Below are 14493 nucleotides of genomic sequence, written 5' to 3' on the forward strand. Positions count from 1 at the left end.
CAAACCTTTCCCACAGGGAGTCTCTTTTCCTTGCAGGTATTCCATGACATTGCCTATAAAGCCAAGGACCGTCAGGACCTGATCGCAGGCATCGATGAATTTCTGGATGAAGTCATTGTGCTCCCCCCTGGGGAATGGGATCCAGCCATTAGGATAGAGCCCCCCAAGTCTCTCCCTTCTTCAGATAAGAGGTAATAGCAGGAGAGGGGCTCTGTGGCCAAGGACAGTGGGCCTGTGTTCTGGTTGTACCAGGTGTGTGGAGTGACCTACACCTGGCTGCCACTATTTACAAAGTCCTGGAGATATTTTCAGGCCTTCCTTAGCGGCAGGAGGGAGGATGTTCCTGGAAGTCTGTACCTTTTGAGGTGATGTTGTAGGCACACCATGACAGCTGTTAGTTAGCCGGGCTCTTCAGGGTTCCTCTTGGTCCTGGTGACGTGCTGTGTCCTCGCCTAGGAAGAACATGTACTCGGGCGGGGAGAACGTGCAGATGAACGGCGACACGCCCCACGACGGCGGCCACGGCGGCGGCGGCCACGGCGACTGCGAGGAGCTGCAGCGCACGGGCAGGTCGGTGACACCCCCGCAAGGCCTCCCTCGCCAAAACGTGCCACCCCAGTGGACTGCCTGTGCAGGCTGAGGTGTGACCCCAGAATGTGTCCTGGCGGCTTTTTGTGCCCGGAGCGAGGCTGGCTGAAGGGCTCGGAACATGCGGCTCCAGCAGGGCGTCGAGGATCAGACACTCAGTAAATTATAAAGAGCCATTAAACAGGACAGAAGGGCCAGGCAGGTGCTGCCTGTTGGGAGCCTGTGAAGTCAGGTGAACCACAGGGGACTTAAACATGGCAGCTACAAGCCTCAGTTAATCCCTTTGGATTGCTGAAGGGGCGCCTTAGCCAAAAGCAGAGATGTTCTCTTTTGTGGACGTTAGTGGTGCAGTTGGGTTGCACAGCTGAAGGCTTTTATGGGATAGAAACAGAGAGGGTAACAGTGCCCCAGGCCCTGCTCTCTGCTTTATTACTCTGCTTTGTGCCACATAAAAGTCCACTGGAGTGGGTGTACAGCTCAGGTGGCCACAAAACAGCGAGCTGAGTGTTTCAAGATCAGTGCACAGGGCTTCATGGTGGCTCTGTGTGCCCTCCCTCCCACTCTGAATCTTCTTTTTCAGTTCTAGTTCTAGTCTAAATTCTAGGAGAAAAGTCCAAAAGTCTTCACACAGCACTGGTGTGTACAAGGCAGCGGAGTGTCCTGATTGGGGGTCACAAGGTGGCATCTGCTTGTCTGCCACAGTGTCTGTGCAGTCCTGGCAGAGGTGGGCAGCTGTGAGCAGGGGAACAAGAGGCTGAACAAACATTTTTCGTGCTGCCAGTGTCAGTGCCACGTGGAGTTTATCAGATTTAAGTGCTGTCTTGTCTGTGATCATACAGAAAGGGATGTCTGCAAGTGAGCTCTTTTGTCATCCAAGAGTATTTCCCTTATGTTTTTACTTCTAGTTCTTTTGCTGGTTGTTAATTGGAAGCATTTTTCCATGCAGCAGATTGTTTGGCTCGCCCAGCCATGGTGTCTGCTATGTGGAGAAATTCAGGCAGGGACTTAGACCAGAGCTAATCTATGTTATTACATCAACTAATATATTTGGGGGAAAAAAAACCAACAGATGAGCTTCCTGAAATACAAACTGTGATGGTCTGTTTCAGCAGAAGCGTGGCTTGTAGTCCTGAAATTTGTCCCTTTCCATCTGGGTCACATATTTGAGATATTCAAAACATTCTCTCTGAGACCCCTGGACCGCCACAGCCGTGACAAGACTGTTTGTAACGTGGTGCTCTCACTCCTTTGAGACAATACTTCATTGCTATCAGTGTCTCTGATGGCTTAGTGTGATGACTTGCCCTGTGAAACATCTTGCATGAGTCTCCTCTTGCTTGTCCCTGCAGATTCTGCGGGGGTTTGATCAAAGACATCAAGAGGAAAGCGCCGTTCTTCGCCAGCGACTTCTACGACGCTTTAAACATCCAGGCCCTCTCAGCCATCCTCTTCATCTACCTGGCCACTGTCACCAATGCCATCACTTTTGGGGGATTGCTTGGAGATGCTACGGAGAACATGCAGGTGGGTAAGAGCTTTCAGAACCAACAAATCCAGCATTTGCCTTTTGCTCTCCGGTCAGAGCAATGTTTGGGCACTGGCCAAGCTGGAATTCTTGGTGCAATAATGGAGGTGTTCTGTGTTTTCACTGCTTTCTCTGCTGCTGTGGCTGTCCTTTGACAGCTGGTACAGCAGTTCCATAAATGGTGAATAAAAGCAGGCCCAAGAGACAGAGAAGGTCTTTGCTCCTTCTGCGGAGAGAAGCTCCTCTGATCTGCTCTCAGTTGTACCATTTCAGTCCAATTCAGTGTGCTAACTCTGAATCCTCTGCCTGATTCCTACAACACGTGGGCTTTGGCCTCTCTGGTGAAAAGAAAATCCCAAAATAATTAGGAAAATGAGTGACACAGAAGAGAAATGTCAGGTCTTTAGAAAGATGAATTTTGTAGTAGTGGGAGGGCACAAGCTGAGAATCAGCTACATATCCATGGACAGACTGGATCAATGGCTTAGCTCAGGTCAAAGAGAAGGGATTCCCTATTAACAGTGCTGTAGGTGCTTTGTGTTAGTGGAATAATAGGGAAACCAGGAGGTTGTATTTAGATATATTCAGTTCAGCCAGTCCAGTTCAGTCAAATCTCCTAGCAATAATCAAGCTCATAATGATAATGACTGAATTATTAATTTATGCAGGTTTAATTAAGTCAGACGTAGGAAATGAGTGGAATAATAGGGAAACCAGGAGCTTCTATTTAGATATATTCAGTTCAGTCAAATCTCCTAGCTATAGTCAAGCTTATAATGATAATGACTGAATTATTAATTTATGCAGGTTTAATTAAGTCAGACGTAGGAAATGAGGGCACATATCTGGAACCCTGCACTCTCCTGTGATAAATTGCAGGCTGGAGTAAGATCCAGCAGCCTGTGCAGTGCCCAGCTCCCCTCCCTCCTGTACAGTTTGCTTTTCTGAGACTCATGGAAGTCAGGAGAGGAAAGGCCTCCAGGTCCCACCAGTGAGCAGCACTGGACTGTCCTGGGGTAGCAGAGCAAAGCCTGTGTGCTCTGCACAAGGTGCAGTCTTTACATTACAGGAGGAAGTGTAACCTGATTCCAAATCCAGTTCGAATTGAGAATCACTTCACTGTGGCCAGAAGTCTCAAGAATATTTACTATCAAGTAACAAAAAACCCCCAGAGAGCAGTGTTTTTGAGGCTGCTGTATCACAGTTTGTGTGTCTTGTTTGTTGTAAACGGTGATGTGGCTGTTGCTGGGGCAGGCACTGAGCATGGCCCATCCCTGCTCCCTGTCCTGGGAGCTGCCCCAGCCAGCACTGCCTTCACAGCTCGCTCCTGAGTTTTCTGTTTCCAAGAAAAGACACTATTCTTAGCTATAGACACATGGAAGAACGCAGGGAAAAGAGATTCCAGATGCTCTGGCCACGAGGGCCCTCTCCGTGAGTAATACAAGAGGAGTGGAGGGGATCAGCTGTGAAGCTGTTCCTTGCCCTGGGATTATTTGGCTCATCCTTACAAGTCCCCCAGAGGCGGCCAGCCTGTGCTTTCCTCAGTGCAAACACTAACTCGTGTCTTCTAAAGGAGGAGAGATACAAAACTGGATTTCAGTGCTTGCAGGAGAGCTGCAGCCCCATCCCTGCAGCGTGGCTGGAAGGGAGGATCAGCCTGTGCCAGTAATCACTCAGCACACGTGGTTATCCCCAGTAACTCTGGCTTGTGTGGGACCAGCACCTTGGTCAGAGGATGCTGTCCCCTTGGTCACAGGGACGTGCAGCACGCAGCCGTGACAGAAGGGCTCCTTCAGAGAGGGTGACTGCTGTCCTGTGTCCCCAGGGCGTGCTGGAGAGCTTCCTGGGCACCGCTGTCACCGGTGCTGTGTTTTGCCTTTTGGCTGGCCAGCCCCTCACCATTCTGAGCAGCACCGGACCCGTCCTGGTCTTTGAGCGGCTCCTCTTCAATTTCAGCAAGTGAGTACCCGTGGCGGGAGAGGGCGGAGGGCAGGAATGTCCCACACGAAGCAAACCCCGGCCAGGGAATGAGCTGCCTGCTGCTGGGGAAGGAGGGGATTTAGTGCACAACATGGAACGTCCCGTTCTTCCAGAGATCCGGCGCAATCGCATCGGGGATTTGCCCGGCACGCGTGTCCCCGTGTGTGCTGCCTGTCTCTGTGGGGTTTCCTGGAAAAAAACCCAACCCTGGCCACTTCAGTGCTCCGTGAGGAATTTGCTCTGGTTGCAGTGTGCTGCTTCTCCCGCAGTCACTGCTTCTCTGACTCCCATAGGAGCAAGGAAATGAATTCCACTCTTCGCTAACAGAATCCCATGGGTCTCAAGGTTGCCAAAGATGTGTCCAGTAGTGGCTTGAAATAATCACTACTGTTTATGAAAGCAGAAGTGTCTGTGGTAGAAACAGGCCCCAGAATTCCACGGGGGAGCTTTCCTGCTTTTAAAGGAAATGTCCTGTATTTTTTTCCATTTAACTGGTGTGAAGAAGTTCTGCTTCCTCCACATTGTTGACAGCTGACACCCAGAGCTAAAGGGAGCCATTTTGTTAGGTGTGCTCATTTACCATTCCCACATCTGCAACACCAGGAAGATACACTGGAATCACCAAAGGAATCAGAAATGTCATGGATGATTTCATCCATGGGGCTGGTGACCCTTGGCTCGTGTTTTGCAAGGAGATAATCTTAGGTTACACAAAATACACCCCAAATCCCTTATAGTCTGTGTTCTCAGCATGGCAGGACTTGTGTTCCTACATGTAGGGAGGGATGGGAGCTAGAAAAAATGGCTGGAAAGTTAGATTATCCCAGGGAGGGAAACTGGAAGCTACCAAAGGGTGAGTTACACAGAGGAGCCAAGAGGGAGGCACCTTTCTTTTCTTCCCTCATCTGGAATCAATGAATGGAGTCAGGAATGGACACACTGCACCTGTTGGTGTCTGGCAGGCGTGTCAAAGCCCAGGTGCAGCATGCAGCAGGAAAAAAGCAGGATGGAAAAGCACTTTGTACTGTTTTGGGAGGGAGAAGGTGGCAGTTGTAAAAGCCATTGTCCTAACAACCTGCCAGAGCAGAAAGGCAGGACTGTTCAAAGGAGGCCTTTCTCACAAGGAAATTGGAACTGAGTACTTGGATTTTTCAGTAATACATTTGTGATTGCTCATTTTCACAACAAGCTGTTCCCTGCTAGGAGCAAAAGCAGAAAAACCTCCCATCCCCTGACTGATGAGAAGTGTGACTGTGTGTGTGTGTGTCTGGAAAGGTCTGAGAACACCTTGCAGAACACCCAGCTGTGTGTCTGGCCTCGGGTGCTCCGTGCCGCTGGCACCGGCGCCAATCCTGCAGGACGCGGCGCTTTCCCCCCTGCTCTGTAAGCTTCAGGAGCGCTGCAGCAACTTGAGGAGTAAAAAATAATACAGTTTAACACTTCTGGAGTTCTTCAGTGGTGTGGAGTCTGGGTTTCTGCCAGCTGCCTTCAGATGAATGGCACCTCCTGCCCCCTCGGGCACTGACCCCGGGTATTTCAGAGTTGTCACTCAGGTCTTGTGTTTTTATTTTTTCCCCTTCTCTTTTTCTAAATCACTTTGTTTCTTACTTGCTCCTTGCCCTCTTCCAGGTCAGGGCTTCTGGCTTCCAGAGAATTACAGCTGGCTGAGCCTGCCAGTCCCACCACCTCTTGCTTCCTTCCCCACAGGCAGTGGCCTTCCTCATCTGCTCCGTGCTCCCTTTTAGCACTTTTTCACTCCTAAAAGCCCACCTTTGGACTCTGTGCCAGCACAGCACCTCAGCCTCAGGCAGCAAACAAGGGAGGCCATCATTCCCAGGTGGGAACGATGCAGCTGGGTGCATGATTCTCCATCCCCTGCTGTTCCCAACACCAGGGTTTGTCACAGAATATCCCAGGTTGGAAAGGACCCATAAGAATCAGCAAGTCCAGCTCTCTGCACCTGGCAAGGCTGCCTAAAACTAATCCATGTGACTAAGAGCACTGTCCAGATGCTCTTTGAACTCCAGCAGGTTAGGTGCCATGACTGCTTCCCTGGTGAGATTGTTCCAATGTCCAGCCACACTCTGGGAGAAGATCTTTCCTTTATGTCCAATCTCAATCAATCTGTTGGAAGGTAGGAGGGCTCTGCAGAGAGACCTGGAGCAGTTGGATGGATGGGCAGTAAGATGAAGTTTAGTAAGTCCAAGTGCCCAATCCTGCATTTTGGCCACAACAACCCCCTGCAGTGCCATAGGCTGGGGACAGTGTGGCTGCACAGTGCCCAGGCACAAAGGGACCTGGGGGTGCTGGTCAGCAGTGACTGGACATGCGCCAGCAGTGTGCCCTGGTGGCCAAGAAGGCCAGTGGCTCCTGGCCTGGGTCAGGAATGGTGTGGCCAGCAGGAGCAGGGAGTCATTCTGCCCCTGTACTCGGCACTGGTGGGGTCACACCTGGAGTGCTGTGTCCAGCTCTGGCCCCTCAGTTTGGGAAGGACGTTGAGGCCCTTGAGCCCATCCAGAGAGGGCAACGAGGCTGGTGAGGGGCTTGGAACACAAACCCTGAGAGGAACGACTGAGGGAGCTGGGGGTGTTTAGCCTGGAGGAAAAGGAGCTCACAGGTGACCTTATCACTCTGTACAACTCTCTGGAAGGTGGCTGTGGTCAGGTGGGGTTGGTCAATTTCTCCAGGCAGCACTGACAGAACCAGAGGACACATCTTAAGCTGCATTCTTAAGAGAAATACAGGCTGGATATTAGGAGAAAGTTTTTTACAGAAAGGATGATAAAGTACTGGCATGGTTTGCCCGGGGCACCATCCCTGTATGTGTTAAACAAAGCCTGGATGTGGCACTGGGTGCCAGGGTCTAGCTGAGGTGTTGGGGCTGGGCTGGACTCGATGATCTTGAAGGTCACTTCCAGCCTGGTAACTCTGTGATTCAACTTTCCCTGACTCAGCTTCATTCCATGTAACATCTGCTTTCCTGATCGTATCTAACGCAATGTTTTCCTTTCTTGCCACCCTTGTCTTGTTGCAGGGACAATGACTTTGACTACCTGGAGTTCCGCCTCTGGATCGGCCTCTGGTCAGCCTTCCAGTGTCTCATTCTCGTGGCCACCGACGCCAGCTTCCTGGTCAAGTACTTCACCCGCTTCACCGAAGAAGGATTTTCCTCCCTGATCAGCTTCATCTTCATTTATGATGCTTTCAAGAAGATGATCAAGCTGGCAGATCATTATCCCATCAACTCCCAGTTCAAGGTGGACTATATCACTCATTACTCTTGTGCCTGTAAACCACTAGATCCAGGTAAGGGAGTGTTCAGTACCTCTCCAGTTTGTGGATAGATAGGAGGTGGCCTTTGCTCTCCTTTTCCCTTGTGCTGCAGCCCAGATAATAGGTAGATTATTCCTTCTTTATCAGTTGCCTTCAGATATCCTGTCTTAGTCTCAGGAAGCTGAGGGGTAAATTTCATCCCAAGTGGAATGTCAGTGTTGCAGCAGACGTCTCCTTATGGGTAGAAATGAGCCAAGACACAGACTTGAAAAGGGTCCCAGTTGATTCTTCTCTACAGCTGAGCCATCCTGACTGACTACAGCAAGCTCCTGCTGTTGGCTTCCCTGGCAGACTCTGCAGCTAATTCCTGCTCGACTGTGACTGCTGGTATTAGTTTGCAGACTCTGCAGGCTGTTCCTGCTGGAATATGACTGTAGGCTCCAGCAGCAGGCTCTCACTGCAGCCCCCTTGCAAACCTAACCTTCCTTATTTCATCCATCCTCTAGTTCTTGAGGGTTATTCCTTCTTCCTCAGGGGTCCTCCTCTTCAAGGGCCGCCCCTGAGCGGCCGACCCACCCCTTTTGTGCCACTTGTCTTTATTAGTCACAGCTGTGACCCATTAAGGGCAAGGCTGTTCCTCTTCTTTGGCAATTAGCACAACTGTGACTTCTCAGGGGCAAAGTCACCTGTAATCCCCTCTTCTACACCTACATGTCACAGAACAGCTGGCCTTGCTGGAACTCCTCCAGAGAACATCATGTCCAGTGGAGAAGCTGTTTTTGCATCGCTGTTCCAAATGGCATTCCTCTGAGAATTCCATGAAGGGGCAGCAGTGGTGGCCAGGTCGCTGCCATGGAGCTCAGGCCACTCCTGTCTCAGGAACTGGATTTATTCAAGGTGTTTCCCAAACATGGGTGGTTCCCACCTCCTGGCTGCACGGATGAGAGGGAAAGCACAAACAATTCCTTCCCTTCCAAGAAGGGAAGTGTATCCCCAGGGCAGCCTATCTCTGGAGCGTGGGCTGCACAGCTGATAGAGCCAGTGTACCTATGGCTCTGGGAACAAAGGGTGACAAAACCCAAATCCAAACTGGGAGACGCTGGCTGTACCATTAGGGAAGCGGGGACCACTCCTAGGATCCCACAAACAATGGGAGTGAGTAAGAAACCTGATGTGTGCCCAGAGTAAACTGCAGGTTATCTGGCACACCTGTCCAACAGGAAAAGCTGCTGGCTGCTCCTCACGGGTATTGGGAGCTGGGGCTGGGTGCCAGTCTGGTTCTGCCTCCCACTGGAATGGCAGAGTGAGTTCCTTTTTGAAACTAGGACGATGGGAATGGTCAGTGCCAAACTGGAAGTCTCCACTTGTGGCCCTTCAGACATCCAAGTGGAAAAAGTTTATTTATGCAAAACCTCAGTCAGCCATGAGGACAGGGGCCACGAGCCCATTTGCAGGAAGGATTGCATTTCTAAATGAAATTTCAAATTCCTGATTCCTAATGCTTCAGAAGCCACGGGGAATGCTGCTCCTTCTTTCAAAGAAATTATCCCCATCCTGTTGATTTCAATTTCTTGCTCTCCTTTTCCTTTCTTTTAACTCAAAACTGTGTTTATGCTGGACACTGAATCGCATTCTGCTTTTCTGGATATCTTTGGCGTTGTGCTTGCATTTGAAATTAATCATTAGGAGTGCTCTGTGGGTATTTAATTTAATCCAGAAATCATTAGGAAAATATTGGAAAGCTATGAAATATTATATTGTCTGTCTGGTTTTTCCTGGGTTTTTTTTACCATCAACTCCAAATGTAATCCCAGCTGGGTTTGGGTTATGTTTTCACTTAACCTTTTTTTTTTCTGTTGTGTGAGTGATTGATGATTGAGGCTTTTGAGTCTCTCTAAAACACTTGTGACTCACTTTTCAGGAGCAAAGAGGTGGCAAACAGCTTGACAGAGTCAAGAAATTATTTAATAATTGGAATTGGCTCTCCTTCCTAACTGTTTCCTGCATCCTGCTCACCATATTGCCTTTTTTCTTTTCTTTTGCAGTTAATAGCTCATTACTTAACAGGACAATGGTGCTGTCAGACTATGAGCTGGTCTCTCCCTCCTCTGAGCTGGTGAGTTCCCCTTGGGAAGGCAGGGATCACATGGCCTGCAGATCTTGTGGTGCCAGTCTGCTGGCCAGCTCTGGATAGTGAGGAGAAAGAAGTGGAGCTAGAGGGATCACATCCATGTGTGGGGGAAGGAAGTTGAGACACAGAGTAACAACCCCTTTTAGTCAAACACAGCAGGAAAATGGTCTCAAAACCCAAACCATTCTGCGCTTCCATGATTTTAACTTCTGCATGATGCTCCCTGTTCCTCTCAGATACTCTGTCACCATTCCTGTCCCACCATGGGCTGAGTGTGCCTTATGGAAACGTTCCCTTTTTTCCTGCAGGCCAACACCACCATTGACTGGGCAGCTCTGACAGCCAAGGACTGCTTGAAGTACGGGGGTCAGCTTGTGGGCAACAACTGTGACTATGTCCCTGACATCACCCTCATGTCTTTCATCCTCTTCTTCGGCACTTACACCTGCTCCATGGCCCTGAAGAAATTCAAGACCAGTCGCTACTTTCCCACCACTGTAAGTATCTCCTGTCACCCCATCAGTCTTTGTGAGGGCACAGCTCAGAGTCTTCCTTGGATCTGGTTATCAGAGGTATGCCTGGGATTGCTCCCAGTGGTTCTGGAGAGCACAGGTAAGGCAGCAGAAGAGCCAAGAGGAGCTGTAACCTGTTTGGGTAATGTGGCAGGGGTTCTAAAGGTGCTGAAGGCAACCCTTCCAAGCTTTCAGGCATGCCTTGGGTGCATCTGCTTGTTTTGTCCCCCGGTGAGGCTCCCGGGCCAGGCGTGCGAGCCAGAGCCATTTCTCTGAGACTGCCCCGTTCCTGGCATTCTGACACACAGGGATTTATCCTGCATGGATGTTTACTGTTCCTCTGTGTTACAATTGAACCTCTCTTATTTTTAATAGAAAGGAAACAAATTCCATCCAGGCTGGAATGCAGCTCAATTTATCTGTAACCATGTGAACGCAGGAAACCTGGAAGGAACAGCAGCTCTGGAGAGCTCTCACAGTGCCAGCACAGTGGCTCCTGTCTGGTTAAATTCTGGGGTCTGATCAGTGGCAGCTCCAAGTTGTTGTATTCCAGTGACTTCAGGAGAGCTGCAGTCTTAGGGATTTAGCTGAGAAGCCTGGTTTGTTGTTCTGTCTGCCTAGTTTGACTTATTACTTGAACAGCAAACAATGTAATCTCTGGCAGTCCTTCAGAGTATCTCATTTGTGGAAGTTTGTGTTGTTTCCGTGCTTCCATTTAGGCTTTCAGAGAACACAGTAAAGTACCAAGGCATGTGTGGCAGATGACATTGGACATGATGGTGGGAGAAGAAATGATGAGCTGGCCTTGGCAGGGTTTGTGCTGTGGGCACTGAAGCGTGGGTGACACGGTGTTCCGCGGTGCTAACTCCTGTGGCTGTGGTACCGCGTCTCTTGCAGGCCCGGAAGCTCATCAGTGACTTTGCCATTATCCTGTCCATTTTGATCTTCTGTGGAATAGATGCCCTGGTCGGTGTGGACACACCAAAACTAATTGTGCCAAGTGAATTCAAGGTATGTTGTTGTCAGCTTGTTTGCTGGCTTTTGGAAGAGGTTCTTTTTCCCTCGCACGTGCCCTGTAGGGAGTGGCTTGCCCTCGGAATGGGAATGTAGTCAGCAGTCTGGAAAGAGCCTTTTTACTCAGAGGCTTAGGGTTAAGGATGCTTTTTGTTAGCATCATTTTAATTGGCTGGTTTATCTCCTAAATTCTGCCTCCATACTGGGAGCCTTTGATTGGTGTTAATGGGAAGGATGAAATTGCCACCAGCCTGAAGCGTCTCCCTGGAGCTCCACTGCTGGAAGCAAACGTGCCTTTGGGATGTCATCACCCCTGTACTGTGCCTCTAACACAAGCTTTCTTTCCCTTGCCCTTCAAAGCCAACCAGTCCCGAGAGGGGTTGGTTTATCCCACCTTTTGGAGGGAACCCGTGGTGGGTGTACCTGGCAGCAGCCATCCCTGCCCTGCTGGTGACCATCCTCATCTTCATGGACCAGCAGATCACCGCTGTCATCGTCAACAGGAAGGAGCACAAGCTCAAGGTGGGTGGGCACATGCAGGGGCTTTTCCTCCTGCACCTTCCTCCCACATGGACATGAGCCTGGTCCCTAGCACTGGCTGCTGTTTCTAAGCAGGAAAAGTGGCTTTGTGGTGCTGTCAAATACCAGCAATAAGCTGGAGAGATTTGGGACATACCAAATCAGTTGGATGTTATTTAAAGAAGAGCTGATATGTAACAGCCTGAGATGTAGGCATGTTTCTAAAACAAACTTTCCAGACCAGTGATATGCAGTTTTTCATGCCTGTAGGGTTTTTTTCCATTCCCCTGCATGGTCAGTTCTATTGAAAAATATTAAATTCCTGTGAAAGAAGACTCTCCCTTCCTGCTAACAGGGCATGTTTCAAGTGGTCTGACCCACTTGAGGGAGTAATGGCTCCCTCAAAACACCAGCAGTGGTGGGTCATTATTTAGACACCTGCTTCATCAGTTATGGGGAGAGCTGTAGGAAATGGGATGGGAGCTTCTGCTTGGAAAAGAGGAGGATGTTTCAGTTCATGTGGTCACTGTAAACATGGGACAAGTCATGTGTAACTTAAGGCCATCCTGAGCCCAGCCTGGAGGAGAGAGTTGAAATACCAGGGAATGGGAAAGGTTTCTTAGGCACAGTGATGGCTGCTGGCTGATGGTTTAAAAACAACCCCTCAGAACATCCTTGTTTGCCACCTGGATCTGGGCAGATAAACTCAATACTGGGCCCTCGTGTTCCTCAGAGATAGCTGAGCAGTTTTAGGTCTGTCTCTTGCACCTAACCAAGCAGACATAGCATTTTCTTCAACACTGTAAGAAAATATTCACTGTTCTTCCCTCATGAGGAAGGGGCCCCTCATCTCTGCAGCTTATGAACCACTGAATGTGGTTTTGCTGTCAGCACTGGCTGTGCATTTTTAGTAACAAATTATAAACACTCCAGCAAAGTACTGTTTGATGTAAAAAAATGTATTCCCTGCTTCCTTTGTTTATGATGTGAATATGGTATTTTGTGGAATTGAGGGTTCACAAGCCCCATCTTGTTGTTCCACACCAAAAAACACTTCTATACACAAGATCTGCTGTAGGAAAAAAGGTGTTTTTTTCTGCTCATCCCTTGCTGGAGTGTTGGCAGGGTATTGCTGGGTGCCCATCCCGGTGGCACCGGCCAGCCAAGGTAAGCAGTGCACGTGTCAGGAAAACAGTGAGGACTATTCAAGAGAAGCTGGATTGCCCTCCCTCCTGGGTCATCCCAGGCCTGGATCATTTGTTTTTTCCAATAAAATCAAACTGAATGGGATTTTAAAAAGGTTAATCTGTTTTAAAATAGCAAACCTTAGAGGTTTGTCCGCTGTTTTTCTGAAGATCCCTTTTATTGGTGGCTCTTTTGTTTCTTCTCTTCTTCTCTTGGCTGCTGGAATTCCTGTTATATTTCATTAAAAGATTTTAAAAATAGAGAATCAGAGGTGTTTGAAAAGGAGTCAAGAACAAGGGCAGCTTTCTCCTTTGGGTAGGGAATGAGGCTTCAGCTGTTCTTGTTGCACTCCTGAAGGAGCCTGGGGTTGTGTCCCAAGGGAGATGCTTCCTTGTGCTCTTCCCATGTATTTCTGGTGTTTGGCTCTGTTGGCCAGGATGCTGCAGAAGGAAATCCTGCCTGTCTGGTGTGCCTCTGCCCTGCTCTGGAGGCATTTGGAATAATTAAGCTGAAGGTTGTTTGTCTCCCTCCACAGAAAGGTGCTGGATATCATCTGGATTTGTTCTGGGTGGCCATTCTGATGATTGTCTGCTCCTTTATGGGGCTGCCCTGGTACGTGGCTGCCACCGTCATCTCCATCGCTCACATCGACAGCCTGAAGATGGAGACAGAGACCTCAGCCCCTGGAGAGCAGCCCAAGTTTTTGGGAGTGAGGTATGTCCGACCAGGAAGGCCCAATTACCTCGTTTGCCTGCAAAATCCTTTTGTACAAAGAATTTTGTGCTGCCTTCTCCCTGTTTCCAAAGGCAGTTCCTTGGGCGAGCCCCCACGTGGCTCCTCCAAAGTTTACTTGGCCACATCAGACACAGTGTTCCTGTGTTAAAGGAAATAAGTTTCCTGAAGACTTCTCTATCCAGGGAAATTAAGCAAATTCCTTAACAAATCAAACATACAAAACTGTCATACCTAGTGCAAGCAGCTCTCCTTAATGAAGCATCTTTTTCATGTGTTTGGATGCCTTCATTGAGTGGTCTGAAGTGCTTCCAATGGGATTACTCCTGGAAATCAGGCTGCTTATTTAGGTAACTAAGTGGAAATTTTATAGCCTGACTTTCAGCCTTCTGAAACATTACTGGCAGAGGTATTTTTGGGTGTGGGAAGCCCTGTGGGTGCTGCTGAAGGCACGTGCTGAGCACCCCAGGAAGGTCTGAATGGTTTACCCGGCTGTCGGGGTGCTCTGGGCAGGGCTGATGCTGTGTTACTGATCTCAGCGTGGAGAGCTGATGATTTAGTGCCTTCTGCACACCCTGGGCAGGGAGCTGGGAGCTGCCACTCCGTTTGTGGTGGTTGAATGTGAGCCCCAGGCTCAGCTGCAGCGCTGTGCTGATCCCCAAACGGCGTAACAAAACTCTCTGGGTTAAAACAGAGATGTGGCTCAGGATCCAGCCACCTGCCTGAGGCTGTTGGATGGAAAATGTGGCTGCAAAAATGAGTTTTGAGGATTCCTCTTGGTGTTCAGTGCTTGTGGACCTGACTCAGTGCTGTTGTTTCAGGGAGCAGAGAGTCACTGGTGTCATCGTTTTCATCCTGACCGGGGTGTCTGTCTTCATGGCTCCCATCCTGAAGGTAAGGACTGTTCACAGTTCTTTGAAGGCTTAAATCCAAAACTTCTGAAGGAAACACCAGCATGGTTGTAGTGTGCTAGAACAGTCACCAAGGTCAGGGCTCAGGTTCTTGGGCACTGTGGTCTTTTTCATTTTAAGGTT

At 49.4% G+C, this 14493-nt stretch overlaps 1 protein-coding gene across 9 annotated transcripts in view; it reads left to right on the forward strand.

The window, feature by feature from the left end:
- SLC4A4 (solute carrier family 4 member 4) overlaps nt 1-14493 on the forward strand; it is a 134970-nt gene that overhangs the window by 108653 nt on the left and 11824 nt on the right. For all 9 annotated transcript variants that reach the window (XM_041459670.1, XM_041459667.1, XM_041459673.1 and 6 more), the window contains 11 exons: nt 37-191; nt 457-570; nt 1938-2112; nt 3939-4072; nt 7128-7399; nt 9412-9482; nt 9806-9994; nt 10907-11020; nt 11384-11545; nt 13263-13441; nt 14281-14353. In XM_041459670.1, the coding sequence (XP_041315604.1) occupies nt 37-191; nt 457-570; nt 1938-2112; nt 3939-4072; nt 7128-7399; nt 9412-9482; nt 9806-9994; nt 10907-11020; nt 11384-11545; nt 13263-13441; nt 14281-14353 (1638 nt within the window). The remainder of the gene's footprint in view (nt 1-36; nt 192-456; nt 571-1937; nt 2113-3938; nt 4073-7127; nt 7400-9411; nt 9483-9805; nt 9995-10906; nt 11021-11383; nt 11546-13262; nt 13442-14280; nt 14354-14493) is intronic.

This window comes from Pyrgilauda ruficollis, unplaced genomic scaffold (genome assembly GCF_017590135.1).
Source record: "Pyrgilauda ruficollis isolate IOZ18807 unplaced genomic scaffold, ASM1759013v1 scaffold139, whole genome shotgun sequence".
Taxonomy (NCBI): Eukaryota; Metazoa; Chordata; class Aves; order Passeriformes; family Passeridae; genus Pyrgilauda; species Pyrgilauda ruficollis.